Raw genomic sequence first — 23,662 nt, 5'->3', positions numbered from 1 at the left:
AGTCACTATAATATGCTTGAATAAAAATAAAAGTGAAACATAACCTTAAACTATTGACCAATTCAAAGTGGACAGAACAGGTGAAGGGCCTAGTTGTATTAGAGTATATTTACCCATCTATCTCTATGACTCTAGGTAACATGTACCTTCACTTTTAATAGTTTTGACAGTTTTCAAGGTGCTATTATGTTTGTGCCTGATTATTTAAGATGTGTAGAATTTTATTCCAGACTGCAACAGAGATAATAATGGGGTGAATGCCCATTTTAAGACAAGTAAATTAAAACTTTTTTGTGACTTCCTATAATTGAATGGCAATGGTGAAAGTAAAAAAAAAAAAAAAGGTCAGTTTAGTAAATGGCCAAAATGATCAAAAAAGGCAAAACTACCTGCAAAAAAATCAATGCTTAGATAAAAATGAGGCACAATTGGCAAAAATTAAGATGAAATAAATTGTGTTAGCTGTCATCTATGACACACTAAAATCTTGGGGGGAAATTATGCCTATTATTTACATCAGTTATTAAGGTTCAGAAAAATACTGTGACAAATCCAGGGTGAGTTCTTAATGATGAAATGCCTGGCAGGCCTTCCCGCTGGCGCCCTCTTCCAGTTTATCTGAGGGATACTGGGTTTCTACTCCTTCTCCCGGGAGAGAACTCGGGTAATAGGATGCTTCTACTCCCGTTTCCAGCTACCAAGTTTCCAGTGTTCTGCGTAGGTACTTTAGAAACTAAAATAATTTATGAGTCAGATGAACATTCGCTTCAGAGAGCATCATCCCATCAAGCTGCCAGAGCTGGTACGTCGGCAAGGGGATGAGGTGACACTGAGTCTCCCATGACAGGCACGAAGGGACGGATCCGTTTATTGTGTCACTCAGATCAAATGCCATTGCTCTTTGCCACAAACGCATCTGGTACAACTAAAAATCAGTCCGTTTGTACTGTGGAAAATATGCCTAACACATTTACATATGTTATTCATATTGTAGTATTTTTTTAAAGCAGTCTCTCTAGATAATAATATATTTCAGCACCAAACTCCGATAGGAAAAAAGAAAGTTGCGGTTAAATGACAATAACATTTCGTCAGACGGGCAAGGTGTCCTGACATATGGCAAAAACAGCAACGTGTCTTCGGTTACAGCCAGAGTCCCTTTTGGAAACACGCCTTGGGAAGAGCCTTCTGCGGGCTCCGGGTTTCTCACCTGAGCGACCACAGCACATTCATCCTTTTCTCTGAAGGGGGTGTCTCTGCAACACCCCACACGGTGGGTCCGATGTGACGAGTGTAACATTCCTGGGGTTCTCCTTTTCCCTGGTAACACCGTACCAAACCCCTGCATCCTTTTTAACTTTCGAAACATCACGCTAATGTTTTGCTTTATTTATTCATCGGTTTATTCGTTCGTTTACTTTTTTAATCTACAGAGCTCTGAATCCCTCACCCAAGTCTCTGCAGTATACCGAGGCTCACTGAAAACCAAAAACAAACCACAAAGCGATGCACCCCAACAGCAGGACGGATTTGGGGTAGGAAGTCCACCATCCATTTTTTTTATTTTTTATTTTTGTTTTACAGAACTCCAGGCATGGAGACACGCCATGAAAGAGGGGCACCAGTGGCAGACTCTAACCCGCTTCCACACACGTGTGCCTTCCTTCTGCTTTTCTCTCTGAGATGTCCTCTTCTTAATTTCTTTTATATCCAAACGGACTCTATCAATTTATATATTCTCACCTCTTCTCACATGGCTATGGCTACCCACCCCTGACCCTCTCTCCTCCGAACGCATAGGATCCTGTTCACCCTTTTATTTGCATTTTCGTGTGTGTGTGAGAGAGAGAGAAGTTGACTGATTCAGAGTATGTAAGAAAACTAAAAAAAAAAAAAAAAGAAAAGAAAAGAAAGAAACTGTCAGAGAGTGAGCCAAAAGAAAGCAAGAAGAAAACCAGGGGCTGTGGTCACTGATAAGCTAACCGATAAGCCACAGTCCCCTTGAACCAGCTTCCCCGGCTGCAGGAGCAGATCAGATTCCCGTCATCCATGTAACTTGCCTGCTAACAATGGCCACTCTCCTCCTATTATTTAATTGTCCTTATCCAGTGTTTTTGGTTGTATTTTTTTCTTTGTATTTATTTATTTGTTAATGTACTTAGTTCACCTGTCAAGCCCCTTCATCTCTGAAAAGCTGCATTTCAAAATTTCCTACGAAAGCAACGTGCATTTTGGTCTGATTAGGCCTTATTTTTATCCCTTAGCACTTTCCTTCCTGTCCTCTTTCGGAGCGCTTGCTACCAGCCCAACACAGTCCGGGGAGGCTGCGTGCCGGGGCTGCTGCACGGGCAGGGTTTCACGGTGACAAAAATGGATCCTGACATTCAGCCCCTCCCTTAAGGAAGAAAAACTCTGACACTGGTTTCTTCAACCACATTGTATTTTGCATGTCTTGGCTTAAAGGGATGCTGTACAGAACTGTTGCATATGTCATGTAAATGGCACGCGGGCCTGGAAGCAGCTTAACCGATAAGGCCCAGAGCTCCACGTCCAAGCCTCTCCACGCGTAGAAAAGATGTTTCTCGTAGACTGGGAAGGTCGACTTCTCTCTTTATTTCTTTACTTTCTTGGCTTCTAGTAGACTTTTCAATGCAAGTTACAAACACCGACTAATAACCTTCTTCCGTGACTTGTGTGCTTTGCTTTGCAGTTGCCTGTGATTTCGGGGGCTGGGGTCTTTGTGCCCCCCGTGGAGGTGCAGTCACAGGCTGAGGATGCTCCCTCGTCCTGGGTTAGGGCAGAGGCTGTCTCAGTGGCACTGCTGACATTTCATACTGCGCGGTTCTCCTTTGGCGGGTGCTGGGTAGCACACTGTAGGGTACTGAGAGACACCCCACAGCCTCGCCCCCTCCGTGACATTGAAAAATGTCTGTGGACATTGCCGGATGTGCCTGCACAGTGAAACCACTCCCGGTTGGGAAGGGCTGGACTGGGGGATTATTATATGAGAACTTTTAAAAGAATGGTATTTTTTTTTTTTGCTTCTTATTGAAGATGTGCACATGGACATAACAACCAGAGCTGGCTTGGATGGAGAAAATTTTTGAGAATAAGAAGGCTGAAGTTTAAAGGTGAACATCTGTTTTTATTTTTAGTTTTATGTGTGAGTTAAAACTAGCATTTGCTATGTGTTTTGATGTTTTATTAACTAAGCTTTTAGTAATTTTCAAAATGTTGATTTGTAGGTGAAAAAATCAGGAAATTTTTTGAAGAATTTACCAAAACTCATATAAAATTATCAGTAAAATTATAATATATAAAATAATGTAGAAAGCAGTTAATATACCTAAACTGAAGAAGGTGATGATAAAAGAGATGTCTTATTTGAGGGATAGAAAGCAGAATAATAGTTTTAGAAATTAAAACTGCTGAGCGATAGAAAATGCATCGCCAATAAAATTATTCACCAGTGTAGGGTCTCAGTTACAACTGAGAAAAATATAACAAATTATATAAAAGCCTAATGATAAATCAATCCACTGTTTTCATGAAATATAATGTTTAAAAATTATTTATTTAAAAATTATCTGGAGAATTTAGCTATAATTTTACTTACAATAATTCCAAAGATACTTAATTTCACAGGGTTTACCCAGAGAGTAAATTGAATATATGCTCCAGAGTGAAGTCAGGTAATTTCAGAATGTTTTGCCTAGTTCCCTTCCTGCCCTTTAATATACAGGGTGGGCAACAGTAAGTCTACAGTTGTGAGTACACAAGACCTAATTTATTCTTATATTGCTACCTATTAAATATTGCATTATTTTCCACATGAACAACTGTAAACCTACTTTCTCCCCACCCCGCATGCATATCAGTGTTTGAAATAATTCTTGGAGAAAAGTATTTTTCCATTTCAAAGATACATTATCTTCTTGTTTTACTTTGTTTAACACTAGGGGAAAAGCAATATAAGTTTTTATCAGACAAAATAGATCACAAAAACTCTTTCTGTGCCAGCCTACCTAGCAGTGGTCTCTCTTCTAAACCAAGACAAAAGTGTTTAGAAACCAAACCCTTCAGATCTTTGTTACGCTGGCCGATGCCTGGGAAATGGTTAAGACGGACGACGTTGGAACAGTGCCCAGCGTCAGTGGGAACTCCAATGGGCTGTGAAAGCAAAGGACAGAAACTACGGGAGAAGTGATTTAAACCATGACGCAGCAGGCGGTCTAATCAAGTGAAGTCACCATTAGCTTTTATTTTACCTTCACGGTAGTATAATTGCTGCTTTCTTGGATGTGGATTAAAATGCCATTCTCGCTCCGTGTCCTGAATTTCACTTCCAGGCTATTCACACCGAAAGGCTCCAACATGGCACCTCGTACGCTCTGTCTTAACAGATATTCCCGCTTCTCGTTCTGGCTCATGTGGTAGTCCAGGCGTCCTTTGCCTTCTAGGGACAGGGCAGTGTCAGGAGTGACCGCTGCAAGCCAGCAAAGGAAGGGGAAATAAATGTGCCCATTATGTCTCACAGAGTGATTATAGGTGACAAAAAATTACGAAAAGGGACAATGAAAATATTAATGTTTAGGATTAATGCCCTATTGAAAAAGTAATTCCCATTTGCAAATTATTATATGAGTGGATTTTAAGGCTTAAATCCATTTCAGAACCATGAAATATAAAACATTTTATGATAGGCATTAATCATTTGGGAAATATTCATTAAATACTTGATACTTGAGATAAATTATGAGTATCTGAAGAAAAAGCCACCTGTTAAATTTTGGGGAAACAGAGAATCATTATTTGTTGATAATGGTTCCCTGTTTCCAAAATTCATAAATGGATATAGATTTTCATAGTTAACATGATTTGCAGTCTTTAAAGTCTCTAGCACATTAGAAATTTGAAGGAAAAAAGTGCATCATCAAATATTTATTTTTGCAACGAACTTTACGATTAGTAATAATCATGTAGAATTTATTCATGTATATTTAATCATGTATAGTTATGATATATAATTATAATTTGTGATAATCTGATAAATTTTTCACACCACTGAAATACAGAAGTTTGTTATAGCACCATAACTAAAAACAAGACAGACAATGAACACAAATGGGTTTCAGCATTAAATGGTATACTTTTAAAACTTAAACTTTATAGTTTGTAAATTATATCTATTTTTTGAAAAACAAGACATTTCTAAAGCCAATGACCCATTTTATATTACAGATATAATTGGGTTCCTACTCATTACTTTAAAAAGTATCATGTGTCAAAGTGTTTTTTTCAATGTTTTAATTTCATCCTAAATAATTAAACACAATTATACCTCTGCTACTAACATCTTTTGGATTATAGTACCTTGATTTAATCATGAATTCAATTCATTCTCATATAATAGAACCAAATGGCTCTTTTAAAAAGTAGTCAGTTCAGTGCCGTGGTTTGAGTAGTAAGCACTTGTGTGAAAATGAAGCCATTTTCATAACAGAGGGCCCATCAGTGTCAGCTAGTCCATGGGACATACGGCTTGACATTAGGGAATGCCACGGCCCAGCGACGGTGGGGCCATCACAGTGTCTTACCCACAGGGACATCAGGGTTAGAAACAAACACAACTAATAAAAGGATTTAAAAAGTGATATTGAAAACCAACTCTAATAATTTAAAGTTACAATTAGAGTATCAGTTTTCATTGCAATAGATTGCAATGCATTGTAGGATGCTTTGGGCTCAGCGTGCGGTGATTTATTACTTACACTTTCTACCAAATATAAAATATGCACCAGAGAAGTATTACGTACAGGCAGATAATATGAAGCCCAAGTCTAAATATATCCCCTGGCCTTATAAACTGCCTAGCATTCCTATAGGTAAACAAAAAATAAATAATATATTTATAAAATGGAAACTAATGATGCATCTAGCAAGTAATTCTAAAGGGACATCACTTTTCCTCAAGTTAAAAATATAAATTTTAAAATGTCACTGCGTTTCACCAATTATTGCCAGTTGAACATTTCCAGTGTTGAGAATGAAAGCATAATTCAGGCACACATCGCGGTGCACACATTTACACCCGTCACGGTTACTGTAATTTCCGGCGGAGGGGGGCGCTCACGTACATTTCTCACAGTATTTGCCGGTCAGTCCTTCCACGCAGTCACACTGCTGCCAAGACCAGTAGTCCGTACACGTGCCGCCGTGCTGGCAGGGGCTGCGCGTGCAAGCACCTTCCAGCCTGGGGCATCTGAAACCAAGTCACAAGGTGGGGGAAGCAGGTTAAAAGTGAGCACAATGTTTATTCACCTACTTAGTTTCGTACCCTGAAGTCTTTGAAACTCAAGTTACAACTACATGTGTAGCGTCTAATCACACCGTGGCACATGACCTGCTCATTCACAAAGGAGAAGATTAAACAGAATGACAGCTTACACAGTAAAGACAAAGAGGTGATGCTTTCTTCTTTAATTCTTGTCCTGCCCAGTGTGACTCAGTTGGTTGGGCATCATGCCGCATGACTACAGGTCACCAGTTTGATTCCTGGTCAGGGCACATGCCTGGGTTGTGGGCCAGGTCCCCAGTTGAGGTCATGCAAGAGGCAACTAATAGATGTTTCTTTGGCACGTCAATGTTTCTCTCCCTTTCTTTCCCCCTCCCTTCCCCTCTCTCTAAAAATAAAATCTTTTTAAAAATTGATTCTTAATGGAGCAAGATATCTTGGCCCATAATCACTTCAGTGAATGTGCTCTCTGGGCTCCATCTTTGTTTGGGGGCTCATCTTCCCCGTCAGACAACTCACGCTGCTCCTGTGCATTAAATGTCTACTCTCTGCCAAGCACTATTCCAAGCACGGCAAAAACGTGGTGAAAAAAAGTCCATGTGTTCATGAAATATTTATTTTTCCTTGTGGGGGAAATGGACAAAAACCAAAAATGATACAAGTGTGTAGTATTGAGAAAGAAGGAAGTGCTACAGAAAAATTAAGGTGCATGTTGGGAATTTGGGGGGTTGCTGGATCTCCAGATTAGGCAAGGAAGGGAGGGCCCATCATTCCTGTGAAGGCCTAAGTTAGAACCAGGGGTGTCCACCCCATGGCCTGCAGGCCGCATGCAGCCCAGGATGGCTATGAATGGGGCCCAATACAAAATCGTGTTTACTTAACACATTACAAGATTTTTTGTGATTATGTGTTGCAATGTATTTAATGTGTGGCCTAAGACAGCTCTTCTTCTTCCATTGTGGCCCAGGGACACCAAGAGGTTGGGCAGCCCTTCCCCAACAAAGTGAGAGAACAAAGTCAGGCTGGTGGAAGATCATCCCAGGACAGGGAAGAGCAAGTGAGAAATCTCTGCAGCATTGGAGGAACGCCAGGGGGCCCGGCCTGGCCAGAGGCCAGAGAACGTGGAGAAGCGCAAAGCTGTGTGGTGAAGACTTAAGGGGAAGCCGATCAGGAAGGCCTGGTAAGTCAGGGTAAGAGCTGTCTTCTGTTTTGAAATTGTCACCCTGGTTCCTGGTAGATGGGATGTGACATTTGTCAGGAAGAGGGGATCCAAAGGTAAGTCTAAAAGCTTTGGCTGAGCGGGTGGGTAGATTGAGAGCTATTATTACCTGAGATAGGAAGTCTGTGGAAGGAGGAGGTTGGTAAAGAATCAGGAAGGAAGGCCAGAAGTTCAGCTTCAAACTTAAGTTGCAGATATTTGTTAGAAACGCACATGGAAAATCGAGGAGCATGTTGGCTATGAGGGTCTAAAGTTCTAAGGAGATGATACCATTTAAGGGTCACCAGCTTTAGAGCCAGTCGTTAAAACCAAGCACTGTACAGAGTGACTCGAAGAATGAATGCAGACTCAGACTAGAAGGGGTTTAGCAGGGAAAAGAAGGGCCGCAGTAGCAAACCAGGAGTAAGCCATGTGCAGAAACCTATAAAGAGTTTTTAGGGAGAGTGCTGCGCTGGTCCTACTATTGCTGAAGTCCAGACAAGATGAGAATTGACCACTGATTTTAGCAAAAGAGGGGATTAATTACTTTGACAAAGACAACAGTTCTTTAAATAAAGACAGAGACTTGAGCCTTAGGGTGGTAGAAAGAAAAGAAAATGGGATTAATAGGGTTTTTTTTTTTTAATAAAATGGGTGAAATAACAGCATGGAGTACAGGAGAAAAGCAACACCATTTTTTAGGAGGTTTAGGGGGTGGAGTCTCCTCCGTGAAAGGGCTTGGTCTTCATGGGAGTAGGAGGAATCCATTCACAGCACCAGGTTACCAGGGATACTACTACAGGATACAAGGGTAGATGTGGAAGAATGAGCTTTGCGGGGGGGGGGGGGGGGGGGGGGGGGCGGTCCTTCGATTGCTTCAACTTTCTGAACTTGGGAAGCAAATTCGTTAGCTGAGAAAAGGGTGCAGGAGATGGCTGTGGCATCTGTGGAGAGAGGAGGCGTGATCTAGTCACGGAAGAGAGTGTGAAAATGATTAAACAAGGGGAATATAATATATCACCAGGCAATATTATAGCCACACTAGAGGTTAGAAATCATGACTTTAAAGAGACTACAAACTGCTCAGGAGCAAGAATCTGCCTGGTCCATCATTTGCCTTTAATACCAGGCCAGGTGCCCAGCCCAGGATTTACAATAGTTTGCTACTCACTAGCTGGTACACTCTGGACAAGTTTTTAAAAGTCTGAGTAACTCATTTACCTCATCTGTAAAGTGAAAATAATATCTACTTCACAACATGGTTGTGAAGGTTGAATAAACTAATACTGTAAAGTACTGAGAGCGGTGTCTGGTGCATAGTAAGACAGCAATAAATGTTAGTCCCTGCAGGCACTGGATGGATCTGCAATTTAGAAAGTAAGAGTAAATCCTCAAATTTGGGAGCTTGAACTATTTAGTCATTACATTTCTATTATTCCAACATATCCAAAGAGAATGACATCCATCATCTCAAAATAAGGTAGGTTTAGAAAGAAAACCCAGCTTATGAAGTATAAAATGTTTCCAGTGATGGTTCAGCAGTCTTAAATTTAGAATCTGTTATAACAAGGAATAATGAAAAACTCAGTAAAAATTCTCATTTCAAAATTCTATCTTAATTTACAAGTTTTCTGAGAAGTCATGAAGATTATGTTTCACATAAAGAGCATAACTTGAAGGCAAGTTACCGTAACAATGTTCCTTGTAAAATGCCATATATAGGAGCAGCAAATTATGTACATATACCACCATTATCACCTTTCTGGTAAGTAATTTGGCAATGCACATGTCTTAGAGCTCTATGTTTTTCCTTTAAAAGATGTTCATAGCATATTTAAAAGTAAAAACATCAATATTTCAAAAAATATTTGTGTGAACATGGAGAAAGAGACAGAAGGATGCACACCCAACTATTTACAATGGCTGGCAATGAGAACTCTGTGTTTTTCTCTACTGTTTGTTTAATCATACTGCAACAGTACTATTTTATAACCACACAATAACATATGGAAAAATAGAGGCAAATGCCAAGTTGCATTAAAATACTTAAGTTACAAACATTAGGAAGTATTCACAGCTTTGTATTTGTAATTTTCTTTCTAGAAATCTCAAGCAAGAAAATAGTGTGAGCAAAGGATTTTGTGAGCACATATTAATCCCAGGGTTATTGCTCTATCGCTAAAACTGGAAATGGCTGAAGTGTACAACCACAGCGAGATGGGCTCATCCGTGTTACCGAGAAGTCGTCACCATGGCAACAACCTGCGTGTGTCTGCGGGTAACTACTCTATAGGCTACTTCATACTTTTTCTGAATTTCCCAAATATTCAACCTAAGTTAGAATAATTTTTAAAATGTTATTTTTACAATTCCTAAATCATTGGTGGAAACCTAACCAAGAATCAAATAGGAAAAAAAATTGTTTTACACTGTGAAATTATTCAAGTTATTACTTGCTAAAGATGTATCAAGTTCTGCAGAGTGTCTATGTTTATATGTAAAACTATGTCATTTCAAGCAGGCTTTTGTATACATTATTGCTCATACTTATGCAGCGTGATGTGCCAGGTTCCTTTCTTTACCTATTTAATGAAAAATCTTTATCATAACTCAGTAAGGGAGAGTCTGTATGTACATACACATGTACACATGGTTTTTTCTTATACTCCAGAAAATAAGAATTAACTTTCTAATTAAAATTATATGTCATACCAAGCAAAATTTCACAGCTATAAATAAATACTTAAAATTCAAAACAATATAAAACATTTGGCATTTTTAGGGCTTTCATCACAGTAATACTACCCTTGGATGTCAGTTATCACACACTTTTTGCATTTTCTTTAAAAGAGTGAGAAATAAATGGCCATACTGGTCTAGGATGCCTTGTGCAGCCAACGCCTGGCTGGGTTCCAGGGGCCTTCCATTCACAGCAAACTCCATGATGCACCCGACGAAATCGTGGCTTTCCACGTGCCCCCTTCTCTGCAGAACCGGTTCCAGAGACCTGATGCCTCCAACTGTCACTCGATTTGGCTGAACATCAAGAGTCCTCCATAAGAAAGAAAAGCATACTAGTACCAACGTGATAGATTTCAGCAGAAGGGTTCATTGGAAAAGAGGGAAGGTAACTTTTTCCGGCACGTGTTATACAGCATGCTAAATTTGAGTGGGGAACGTTACCCGTGAATGCATGTCTACCAGACAGATACCTACAGGATTATTTAAGGCCTAAATAATAATAAAACTTAGGGAAGTCATATTTTCAGGTAGTCATATGAGATACATTTATATAACAATGTTAAATTAGCAGAGAGCACACTATCTGAAAGAAGATAAAAAGTATTTATTAGTGACAACTCCAATATTCATGTCAGAGTGCATTTTTCCCTCACTACAGAGATGATAAGGAATGCCAATAAGTTGTTTAAAGCAATGGATTCTGCATCATATTTATTTTTCTGTTTGTTGCTATTTCTATTAAAGTTACTTATGTTTTAGATGGGGTAATGCTGTGTTCCAATTCGAGGCACTACTGAAAAACACCTCTCGGTAATTGTCACAGGCAACGTCCAGATATCCTAACCTTGCAGGACCCAAGTCACAGGCCACCGTCTCAAGAGGCTTCTCGGAAGACAGGCTGTGTTCATCTTCCCTTTCTGAAGCTCTATTCTCATTGCTACCCCTTCATTTCACACCTTTTTTTCTACACGTGTTGTGCTTTTTATTTGATAGTACAAAAATCCCTTGGGAGAGGATGAAATATCTTCAACTTCTATGGAATGCTTGGCATAATAAAATTACTTTTCAAACCCGTGATTCCCTTTTTAATGTCGCGCAACAATAAGGACCAAACGAACTCCTCCACTCACCAGTCATCGGAGATGGCCACGTTGCTGACGGTGCAGTAGCCAGGCTCTTGGCTCTCGGAGCACGAGTCCACAGTTAGGGACGCCGCCTGCACAGCAAGAGACAAGAGTGTTCACTTGGGGCCCCACTGGCCCCACTGGCCTTGTCAGCCAACACTGCCCAGGGCCGGTTCCGTGTGGGCTCGGTTTTGAAATTGTGGTAACATTTTGATTTAGTATAAGAAATACAATACAGTAGTAAATTATAGACACATATTTCTTGGATATGTTTAAAACTAACATTGTGAAAGAATTACATATAAGGGGTGGGAAAATGCTTTGCTAACTCTTCTCCAGGCCTTTTGTTTCACAGATAAATCAAAATGCCATTAACATCTCTTAGATGTTACGTGGAGGGTCTGAGATGGCTTCCTGGGGTTACAGTCTTCATAAGCCCATTTATTCTACTATGCAGCTGGCCCAACAAATGAGAAAAATTACATTCCTGGTTTTCAAAAGTCTTCTTTCAATAATCTTTCATGCATATATACAAAAAAGATTTTGAAAGTACAACATAAATACTACTACAGCAACACTTGAAGATTCATACTTGCATTAAAAATTTGAGATAATGTAAAGAAATTAGATGTTCTTTTCATTTATAAGAATCCTTCTTTATAAGGACTATAGTTTACAGCATATATCTTATACTATAGTGTACTTGTGTATAATCAAAGTGAATTATTATATATTACTGTAAAGTAGAAACTCCCAATAATATTTAAATCACAACTAATAGTAGCTTTTTTGCATCCTAAGGCATGAATTACCACAAGACAAAAGCCTTCTGCCTAGCAGAGCATATGAATGCTCCACGTGATCAGAAAACAAAGTCATTAAGTCATGGTCACAAGCCAAGAACAGACAGAAGTCAGGGCTCTCTAAACTGCACAGGGACTGCCGGGGTTGTCTGCGGTCTAGTTTAGGGCCAAGGTTGTTGTATATCCATGTTATTTGAGCTCTACAATTTTGATGGGATGCCCCTCCTTTGCTCCCCAAGCTGCAGTAAGTTCTGCAAATAAAAAAAAGTTTTGCATATTTTATTTTTTGAAATTATAAGGATGATTTTCAGACTGTGGTATTTATGAACATGGTCAGTAAATCACAGGAAGAGGCATGACCCAAAATCTAGGAGGACTGAGGGCTTCTCCCAATGCAAACAAAGGTTCTACCTACATTTCATTGAGTACTAGAGAACAGGAACAATCCAACTTTGTTGTTGGGTATAGCAGAAATAGAAATAGTGGGCCCCTGAGCAATGCAGGGGGTGCCAACCCCCATGGGGTTGAAAATCCAGACTCCCCCAAACTTAAGTTGGGAGCAGATACTGAGGACAGTATCTGTGGGGCTAATTCAGGACCTCCTGTGGGTGGCAAAACATGGGGATGCTCCATAGAAAATGGTGCAGACCAATGAGTTCCGTCAGCCCTTTGCATGTTCGGCCTCCTGATCCTGGATCCAAACAGTACAGGCATAGGGTAAGTGGAGGCAGGTGTCTGGGTAACTAAAGGAAGCAGTTTCCCATAACCTTGAACGAGCCTGATAAGTAGTGTTCTCATAGCCTTGAGACTGGGTCCAATAAACAATTCCCGTAACACAGGGGTGTCAAACTCATTGTCACCAGGGGCCACATCGGCCTTGCGGTTGCCTTCCAATGGCTGAATGTAATATCAACTCAACTGTTAAGGAGTAGTTACATTAACACAGTCCTAAAATAATTTCGGCCCTTTGAAGGCAACCACGAGGCTGATGTGGCCCTCAGTGGAAATGAGTTTGACACCCCTGCCATAACATCAGTTGTGCTCACATGTGCACGATTCTGCTATGTTATAAAATCTTCTGGCTCCTTGCCGGCTTTGTTTGTTCTAGTATTGAAGAGGGGCTAGGGGCTCCCTGCTGGGTGCCACGCTGGGGAGCAAGGGCCACGACGTGTGCCACGCAGAGACATGCAGGGAGATCTTAGGGGAGAAACGCAGCTTGCAGCGTGAGTGGCTCACCCACCCATGAATAAAGGCATGCCAGACATCCCCGAGGCCCCGTGAGTGTTCTTCCATCTGCCCGAATCGCAGGACCCTGCCAGGCCTTGATAGGCTGCAACACAATTGGCAGTCTGCAGGGTTCGTTGCGGTGCAGTGTGAACACACAGGAGCCAACAGCGGGGTCCCTAGGGGGCTGCTAGACGAGTGGCAGGGCTCCTGGAGGCCCGGCCTTCCCCCCAGGGCTGGCCCAATGTCAGTGGTGCACAGACACAGTGGAGACAGCCCTGTGGGTAGTGGGGAAGACCCTAGAAAAGCCCAGTGCCCAGCCGCCATGGGGCCGTGAGCTGGGTGTTCCTTTCAGCTTTTCGGAGCGGAAGCCCTGAAGGCTGAAGAAGAAGAAGAGACTGCACTTCCCAAGGCAGGGAAGTTACACGAACACCAAGGCCAAAAAAAAAGCCTTGAAGGCTTGAACCTGCGCCCTGGTGAAAAGCCTCCAAGTGGCAGAGCTGCAGCACTCCACCTCCCCATGGGTAGTGAAAAAGGGATTGAGTTCCCTAGGGCAGCAGCCTTTGGCACCTGGGGGAAGTTTAGGTCTGGACTCCCTCCCTCTCCTGCCCCTCCACCCACACACGGGGAACACAGGTGCCCAGAGCCACCTGGCCCGAGGACTGGGGCCCCGCCCAGAAAGCTCTGCTCCCAGCCTGCTGATCAGAAGAGCCTGGAATCCGAGTGAGTAGCATGCCCCGCTCCACCTGCCCAGCTCCACCTGCCAGCCAAGGACACGCACGCAGCCGCAGCCGAGCTTTGCAGGTGTTCCAGAAGGCGGGCCTGCCGTGGGAGCTGTGACAGCTGGTGGCACAACCTGGGAGGCTGCCGCAAAGCAGGCTGATAGGGAGGGGGCCAGAGAGCCACAGCAGAGGTGGGCTCCGGGTGGAGCAGGTGAGCAGGGCGGCCGTGGGCGAGGCCCCAGTACTGCTGGGGCCTGAATGCACCGGCAGAAGAGGCAGCACAGTGGTGGAAGGAACCAGAGTCTGCGTTGAGCGCTGGTCTCCAGGCACGCTGAGCAAGGGCGAGCTCCTGGAGCCCGCACAGCAGCGTCAGGCACAGGCCTAAATTATCTGTCAAAACCCCAGTGGTGTAGGCCAAGAGGCCCATCCTGTGTGTCTAGAGGACTGTTTGGCTGTGCCAACCTCCCAGTTAGAAGGGAGGAAATATCCCTTGAAAATTTAAATAGGGAAAGGACCAAGAAACCTGTCTATAGGGGAAGGGTGGAGAGGGGAAGGGCAACTGTCCCCCATGAATACACTGTCTCCCCTGTTCCTGAGTTCGTCCTGGGTGTTGACACACAGGGTTTGTGGCTACACATGACCGCAGGAGAGTTTCACCGGCAGGTGCAAGTGGTAAAAGCCATTTTGCAAACACATGCTAATAGCCCTCCCATACAATTGCCACCCCCGTGATGGGTGCAGCAGTGAAACAGTATCAGTTGCCTGATGGACATGAGGAAATCACAGCAACTACAGGGGAGTTGGAGAAGGTGGGCATCATTAAGGCTGCCCACAATCCTTTTAACTCTCCTGTGTGGCCGGTAAAAAAGCCAGATGGCACATGGAGAATGAAAGGTGAATACTGGGAGCTCAATAGGTCATTCCTCCACTGCCTGCAGCGGACCCTTCTGTGGTGGACTTGATAGACCAATTAACTAATGAGCTGGGAACCTGCCACTTTGTAGCTGACCTAGCCAATGCCTTTTTCTCCATTGACCTTGCTCCAGAGAGCCAGGATCAGTTTGCCTTGACTGGGAAGGCCGACCATGGACTTTCACAGTGCTCCCTCAAGGGTACTTGCACAGCCCGACTATCTGTCACAGGCTTGGGGTGGACAACCTGGCTAAGTGGCCACGGGCTCCACAGGTACATCTGTTCCATTACATCGATGACATCTTGCTAACCAGCGATTCTCTTGAAGAATTAGAGAAGGCAGCGACTCAAGTGCTGTCACACCTGGAGTCAGGTGGCTGGGCCATCAGCGAAGCCAAGCTGCAGGAGCCTGCACTGTCTGTCAAATTCTGGGGGGCTGTCTGGTCGGGTAGGACCAAAGTCACCCCGGATGCGGTGACAGATACGATCCAGGCATACCTGACCCCTGTTCAGGCACTGTGAATCAGCTCCAGACATTTGGGGGCCTGCTGGGGTACTGGAGAGCATCTGTGCCCCATCTAGCCCAGGTCATTTGTCCCTTGTATTCCTCGGTGGGAAAGGGAGCGAGTTGGGACTGGACCTCGACCTCGGAACAAGTGTTCCAAGGAGCAAAGCACATCATTAAGCACGTCCAGGCCTTGCATGCTCTGGATCCTGCTAGACCCTGTGAGCTGGATGTGCATGTGACAGGAAAGCTTTGGGTGGGGTTTGTGGTGGCAATCAGAATGGCTTTGTCTGCCCTTGGGTCTCTGGCCCCAACTATGGAAGGGAGCAGAGGTACGGTACTCTTAATTAAAAAGCAGTTGGCTGCAGTGTATGCTGCCCTGTTGGCCACGGAGGCCATAACAGGAACTGCCCCCGTGACAGTTAGGACCACCTATCCCATTGCAGGGTGGGCCCGGGACCGGATGGCCAAGCCTCATAGTGGGATGGCTCAGACGCCCACATTTGCCAAATGGGGGGCTTATCTGCAACAAAGGAGTACTGTGTCCACTAGCCCCTTACAAGCTGAGCTACAGGAAGTGTTAGGTCCCGTTATTTATGTAGATGAGAAATCCACTCTTCCTGTCCCTATAGAAGAGAGGGAAGCTAGTCCCTTCCAGGAGGGGCAGGCACCTATTCCCTCAGATGAATGGTACATTGATGGGTCCAGCAGGGGGCAGCATGCTGTGTGAACCGCTGTAGCAATTCCACCAGAGACGGACACAATCTGGTTTGACACCGGTGTGGGGCAGAGCAGCCAGTGGGCGGAACTATAAGCTGTATGGCTCGTGGCGGCCAATGAGGCACCGCTCCTGACTATTTGCACAGGTAGTTGGGCAGTGGACCGGGAGCTAACATTATGGATTTCTACCTGGCATACAAATAAATGGATGGTGATGCATAGGCCATCGTGGGGACAGGCTTTTCAGCAAGACTTATGGGAGTTAGGCCACTGGAAACAAATCACTGTATATCATGTTACCCGGCATGCCCCTCTTGCTTCCCCCTGGGAATGATGAAGATAATTCTCTGGCCAAGGTGTGGTGGCTAAAAATGGTACCTGCCAGTCCCTCAGGAAGGGAAGTAGCCCAGTGGCTACACCGTTGTCTCTTATATGCTGGGCAGAAGACCATGTGGTCCACTATCAAAACTTGGAGGTTACCTGTTACGTTGGCAGAGGCACAAAAAGCTTGTGAGACCTGTGTTGTCTGCTCACCAGAGCATCCTCGAAGGCCTGTGGGAATGTCTGGACAGGTGGAGCTGACCCAGTGGCAGGTGGATGTAATTGGGCCCCTACCGAGTTCAGAGGGATATAAACTTGCTAGTACAGGCGTGGACATGGCCGCAGGACTTTTAGCTGCTTATCCTGCACGGCACCCAGATCAGAGAGCAGTGATTGCTGCACTGGAGCAGTTATGTGCTGCTTATGGGCGACCCTTAACCATTGGAAGTGATCAAGGGATGCGTTTTACTGGGGCCTTGGTACAACGGTGGGCTCGGGACTTGCTGACTGGAAGTTTCCTGTGGCCCATCATCCCCAAACTGCTGGAAGGCTTGAACGGTACAACGGTCTCTTAAAGCAGGGCCTGAGAGCTGCAGCTGCCACCTCTACGCTGAGGGGTTGGACAAAACGCTTGTGAGCTGCCTTCCAGAATCTAAACGAGAGGAGTCAGAGCAGGGCCCAGCTCCGGTGGAAGCACTGCTCCTGCAGATTGCGGCTCCAATTCAGCTGCAGGTACAGACTAAGGGTGCCTTGCTGAAGCCAGGCATGGGAAAACGGGAATATTCTCTTGCCTGCTCTGGAGGGCCTGGAGCGAGGGCAAACAGCCACTTGGACGTGGCTTTGGGAAATAAAAGTCTCTCACATGTGTTGAGTGGATCTTGTTGCCCCTTGGGGCCAAGGGGTGGAGAGAAGCTTACAAATAGTGCCCTGGGTGATTGGGACATGGCCCCCAGTCTTGAAGGTGACATATCCAGCAGACCACACAGTACTTTTTTGTGGCACCTTTGTGATTTCCCTATGGCCCATTATCAGTTCTCCCCTGTTACTGCAAATAGACGCTGAGCCCCCAGTTGAGGCACGAAAGGTCTGGTGTTCGCGCCCAGGAAGACCCCTCTGTCTTATCAGCTGACCACAAGCTTGCTTGTATATGCCTGAGGGTCATGATTTGCCTTTACTGGTGCCTATAACTGCTTTGTCTTTTGGCCCTTAGGGTGCAAAGTAACACCTTAGCGGACTGGGTTCACACCTATGCTTCAGTGACTGACCAATCAGCATGCTGGGTTTACACTGAACTCCCCCTGAGCACATCAGCCAGCCTCCCATAGTGCATCTCTCCCGCCTCTGTCTCAAACTGGACTTGGCTTCAGAACCAGTGGAACAGCAAACGTCCCTTGTGGAGTGCTACCTGGACTGACATCTACGCTGTGGCCAAGCAGCGGTATGACCGTTAAGCGGCTACTCTGTATGGGACGGCTTGGGTGGCTCACAGCTGGGGCTGTAGAGCTGGCTGGACCAGCTCCCCTTTGCACTAAGAACTCCAAAGGACAAGCCCAGGTGGGCTGGACTCCGACAGGTCTGTGTCAGACTCAGACTTTAGAGCAGGGGGGTCAAACTCATTGTCACCGAGGCCACATCAGCCTCACGGTTGCCTTCAAAGGGTGGAATGTAACTTTAGGACTGTATAAATGTAACTACTCCTTATCTAGGGGAAGGGAGCTTAGCACCACCGCCGGGTAGAAACAAGGTGCTGGGCTGGACAAAACAAGGTGGAGGGCTGGATTCAGCCCATGGGCCTTGGGTTTGCCACCTGTGCTTTAGAGAATTTCTGGGGCATGGGCTGCAGTTCCTACTGGAGCCCTCTGGGTGTGTAACTCACATGGGTGGCCTTACCTGCCTGGAAATTGAGCTGGCAATTGTACTTGGGCATGGCCCTATTTGCCTGGTTGAGTTTGGAAAACTCTTGAAAGCTGGCCAACAAATTGGGAAGCGCGACACTGGGTAAAATGTAATCCCTGATGGTATTATCCATTAGCTGTTTTTTCTCTTCAAGCTGCTTATGTAGTCACTGAGACTGAGATAAGTGCTTTGGCTTTGTACAACACTCACACACGGAATGCAACGCACGATTCCTCAAGCCTGTTAAATGAGGAAGCGTATCAATTAAGAAAAGTAGCCTTGCAAAATCGTATGGCTTTAGATATGCTCACTGCATCCCAAGGTGGGGTGCATGACCTCGTAGGGGCAGAATGCTACATATATGTCCCCAATGTCCACCACAGTGTTAGTCTAGCTTTACGGGCATTAGCCTCTGAGACCCATGCCATTGAATGCCTGACAGGCGATCCTTTGCAGGAATGGTGGGCATCCCTAACCACTGAATGGCAAAGGGCTCTTGCTGTCCTGGGCAGCAATGCTTGTGTTTTGCTTGCTTGTTGCTGTAGCCTGTACTGCTTCTGTGGGAGATGGGGGCAGGGCTCTGCCCTCCTCACCAAGGGAACCTCGCGGAAGACATCCTCACATAGATTGTGCAGTGAGGAACCCAGAAGGGGTGGATTGTAGGGTAAGTGGAGGCAGTCTGGCTTCCTCACCCAGGTGTCTGGGTAACTAAGGGAAGCAGTGTTCCCATAGCCTTGAGGGGGCCTGATAAGTAGTGTTCTCAAGACTGGGTTGGATAAACGGTTCCCATAACATGCAGTGGGCCTGCACGCACAGAATTATACTATGTTATGTAATTTTCTGGCTTTTTGCCGGCTTTGTTTGTTCTAGTATTTAAAAGGGGCTGGGGCTCCCTGCTGGGTGCCATGCTGGGGAGCAAGGGCCACACATGTGCCACACAGAGACACGCAGGGAGACATGCAGCTTGCAACGTGCGTGGCTCGCCCAGTCGTGAATGCAGCCATGCCAGATGTCCCCAGGGCTCTGTGAGTGTTCTTCCATCTGCCCGAATCCCGGGACCCTGTCAGGCCTTGACAGGCTGCAACACCACCCGTATTGGTTGAAAAAAAAATCCAGGTATAAGTGGACCCACACAGTTGAGGTCTGAGTTGTTTAGGGGCCACCTGTACTACACAAGTATTAATTTAGAAGGATGGTTATCATTTGAGGTTAATTTTAATAAAAGAAGAGAAAGTGTAAGAAGTAGCATGGGGAGGTCAAGCAGGTTGACCAATGTCACCTGTTACTTGCACGCAAAGTTATCTACCTGGTTTTTGGTCTTCCTGAATCAGGACCCTTTCGTTATGTATAGAAATTATTCATTTCCTTAATATCCCATTTTTCTCAAGATTGCATATGATTTTGAGGAATTATCCATAAAAATGTATATTTACATGGGAGATTTGTAAAAGTATATCTTAAATACCTTGCATTTCAGAAATAATGAATGGGGTAAGTGTATAGTTATTATGCATCAAATATTACTTGCTAAAGTATTTTAAATTATTTCTATCAGTTAATTATTACAACATATTATATGCTCCATACAATGAACTCTCACAAGCGATGTAAATATTTTTCTTGCCACCTTCTCAAGGAAATCATATTAAATTCTAACAAGACTTTTCATGTCCCACTTCATTAATGCTTTCAATAATTAATAATTTTTCCAATTTTTTGGAAAAATTATTGTCAATCTATAAAAGTGAGTGATAATTCTCAGAGGCAGTATTAGGGTTTCATGATACAATTTATGTTGCTTCTGTAGACTATTTATTTCTGAAAGAAATGTTAACAAATCTCTCTCTGTGCATACCGTGCAAAGTATCCACCATCCTAGAGATCCCTAAAGCAGCAGTGAACTTGGGAGTACCACATGGATATTTATGAATGCCTCAACCTAGGAAAAAACAACTCAGATAATGGCATCATAATTATTCAAACTTACTATTTAATATATTTTTATTTTCTAAAAGTTTGGTGACGCAACTCAAAGAAATTTGAATAGTAACTCATGCAATTTAATCTTCAGAGTTCAATGCGCCTTTTTTAATGCTGAATTTTTTTTACCAGTCCCACTGTCAAATGAGGAGTCACTATCCTGTCTATGAAATGATTCAAAACTGAGAAGTTCGTGCTTTTGTCACTTTCCAACAAAATCCTTTTGAACTGTAGAAGACAGGTTCAAAATCTAGTAGGGGCCTTATTTTGGATGCTTTTGGAAATAGGGAGACATTTTTCCTCCGACTGAAGGAACTACGACAAACGGTGTTTTCTCCTACATTTAGTATTATTCAACACTCGACAACTATGGTCCCATATTACAAACAAACTGAAAGAATTCCTTCTCTATCCCTGTGGGCATACCTCGTGGTACCTTTTTCTTTTCTCTCTCTCTCCCTCTTGCTCCTAGCCCCTCATGTAATAGAATCAAATGTTCATGAAATTTAGAGAGACCTTGGAAATCATCAGACAAAACCGTCTCTTCCACATACCAGTCTACTGACAACATCGTAGCGATACAGCTACCTTAGATATGCTCTCAGAATCAGGGTGAGGTGGCACCTACTGCCCCCTGTGAGGGCCACCTGTTGGTATTAGGAAATGATCAGCGCCTTACCATTCCCGCTCTCCGGGCAATCACGGTGTGGAAATGTCCATCCGACACCTTCTTCATGGTGGTGAGTTTGTAGGTACCGCTGCCTAAATTGTAGGAGAATCTTAGTCGTTCTTCAGCAATTTCAAGGGCCAAAAACTCAGCCCGGTCCCCTGTCTGGTTGTCATAGTTGTAAAGCAATAAAGCGTGGCTTTTAATTGTTGCGAATTTGACATAAACGTAGTTGTTATTGGGGTCCAAGCTGGGAAATTCCATGTAGGATAACTCCTCAAATCCATAACTGTTCAACTCACAGTGTTTTCCAAAGACACCTGGAGGGGGGAAATTGACAAAGCGAAACCTCAAATTCCAGTGAAGTTTTATTAAATGACTTTGATTAACATATTTTTAAGTTACAAAAATGAGTTACACTTAACTACATTTTTATTACTTTCCAAAGAATACTACCTAAATTAAATTTAAATAGAATGAATTGATGATTTTTTAAAAACACATAACAGAGATGACATGCTAGTTCAATTGCTTTCCTTTGGCCCATTAGGGAGCACATCTAAGTACTACCCACTTCTAAAAACTAGAATTAGGGAAACAAAGTATGTCTGAAAAGGTTTCTTTCCTGGAAAACTGTTAAATCAGTTGGTCAATCTTTTTTTTTTAGGTTTTAATGTGCTGTAATTTTCAACAAGATATTTTTCTTCATAACACATAGTTCTTTAAAACAATTTTAATTCAGTTGAACATGGTAAATTTTGTTTTGATTTTTAAAAAATCAATTCCTGCCCTTGTGTGTTTTTAAGGATCACAAAATTAGGCAAGGGAATCACTGCTTTTAGGGAAATAATTATCTTCATTTTTATCTCTTTCTTGCTTCATGCCCACTTTGGGTATGAGTTCTACCAGGCTACTTGGAAAGAGCTTTCTGTTTTTCCAAAGTCCGGCATTCCCATTTGTTTGTGCTGGTTCTTTTTCAAACTTGAAAAATGAGTTTTATTGATGCTACAATGCTATGCCAAAATTCCTTTCCCACAAATATTAGTAGACTGTAGCAAATGATTGGAATATTAACCCATGCCAATACATCATGACTCCTATTAGCTTGCAAAGGTTTCATTCCTTAATTTTGGCTGCATATCTCTTGTAAATGTGTTACATTCAGAGTCAGGGAATTGTTCGGCCAGAAGGAACCAGTGCCATTATTTTACAGAATATTTAAAACTTGCCCGAGGCTACAGAACCGCGGGATTCAGAGCCAACGATTGAGGCCAGATCTACTGATTGTCTAGTTTTGCTGAACTACAGCCTGGTGGCTGCTATAAAAGTATGTGTTTATCATCTTTTCTTTTTCTGTCAGGCTGAAATAATATTCATTGTAAATGAGTAGAAATATATATCATTTATTTTTAATCATTAACTGAAGTTAAAGAAAAGGCAAAGGAATTATTGGAATTATGTATTACATATCATATATACTATACCTGTATTTATCATAAATATATCATATCTGTCACGTAGTATCTATATTTTATGTTGTATTATACAGTATATTCATATACAATAAAACTTTAAAATTTATTTATCTTAAACATTTATTATACCTTATGTATGCAGAAGTAACCAACCTTAAAGAAAAAGCAAAGATAAGACATACAAATTAGATAATTGAAGAAAAGTCTTTACTGTGTTTCTTTGGGTCTCTTCTGATTAAATTTCAATAAATCTATGGAAAAGTGCTTAAAACTATATATTCATATATGTAGAAAGTATATAGATACCAGCTTGATGTCAACATTTTAACTGAAATTAATACTATATATCCAGACATAAAAATATTTCTTTATGGAATATAGTCCTTTTTAAGAAGTTTTGGTATTGTTTCTAGAGAAAGGTAAATTTTTGTTTTTGAAATATAATAATAAAATTTAATGAGGATTTTAAAACTGCCTTCCAAATGCAATGCCACAAAATAAACCTAGATAAAAGTCAACAGCAACTATTAAAATTACCCTAATCAGGGATCTTTTGTATGTGTATGTATGTGTGTGTATATATATAAAGTTATACATATATACATTTATATGAAGCTTTAATTATACAGGCTCTCTTTATAAAGGTCTTAAGAACATTATGGGGTTTTTTTCTAGAATAGAATCTAAAAAATCTAAAATTTAGTAGGAAATCTAAACAACAAATCTTTTACTGTTGAGAAGCTAAACAGTGCAAAATTTTTTCCAACTTCAAAATTCTAGGTAAGACGTCTTTTTCTAGGCTGCAAGCGCCAACTAGCTGCCGCTGCTGACTGAAGCTGTCCTCCGCCACTTTGATTTGTGAGTCACCCATGTCCAATTTGAAAAGGAAGAGACATTTTCCTTTTAATTCTCTCTGTCAAATCATGAATTCCTGATTTTAGTTTTGTTTGATTTATAAATGCTTCTGTTGTTGTCTGACAATATCTAAGTTTAAATAATTTTTTTTTATCTTGGACACTTATGAACAGGGAGAGAAGCCTGCACTGGTAGCCACACAGAGTCCGCCTCTGCTTTAATT

General features: G+C 42.8%; 1 protein-coding gene across 1 annotated transcript in view; it reads right to left on the bottom strand.

Moving 5' to 3' along the window:
• The window catches only part of FAT4 (FAT atypical cadherin 4), a 139,756-nt gene that overhangs the window by 5,148 nt on the left and 110,946 nt on the right, over positions 1–23,662 (bottom strand). Inside the window, exons 11-15 of the mRNA XM_024568941.4 lie at positions 21,122–21,429; positions 11,366–11,451; positions 10,366–10,545; positions 6,138–6,262; positions 4,269–4,486 (exon numbers count right to left, since the gene is read on the bottom strand). Coding sequence (XP_024424709.2) covers positions 4,269–4,486; positions 6,138–6,262; positions 10,366–10,545; positions 11,366–11,451; positions 21,122–21,429 — 917 coding nt within the window. The remainder of the gene's footprint in view (positions 1–4,268; positions 4,487–6,137; positions 6,263–10,365; positions 10,546–11,365; positions 11,452–21,121; positions 21,430–23,662) is intronic.

This window comes from Desmodus rotundus, chromosome 9, assembly GCF_022682495.2.
Source record: "Desmodus rotundus isolate HL8 chromosome 9, HLdesRot8A.1, whole genome shotgun sequence".
Taxonomy (NCBI): domain Eukaryota; kingdom Metazoa; phylum Chordata; class Mammalia; order Chiroptera; family Phyllostomidae; genus Desmodus; species Desmodus rotundus.
This window is presented reverse-complemented; position numbering and strand designations above follow the sequence as displayed.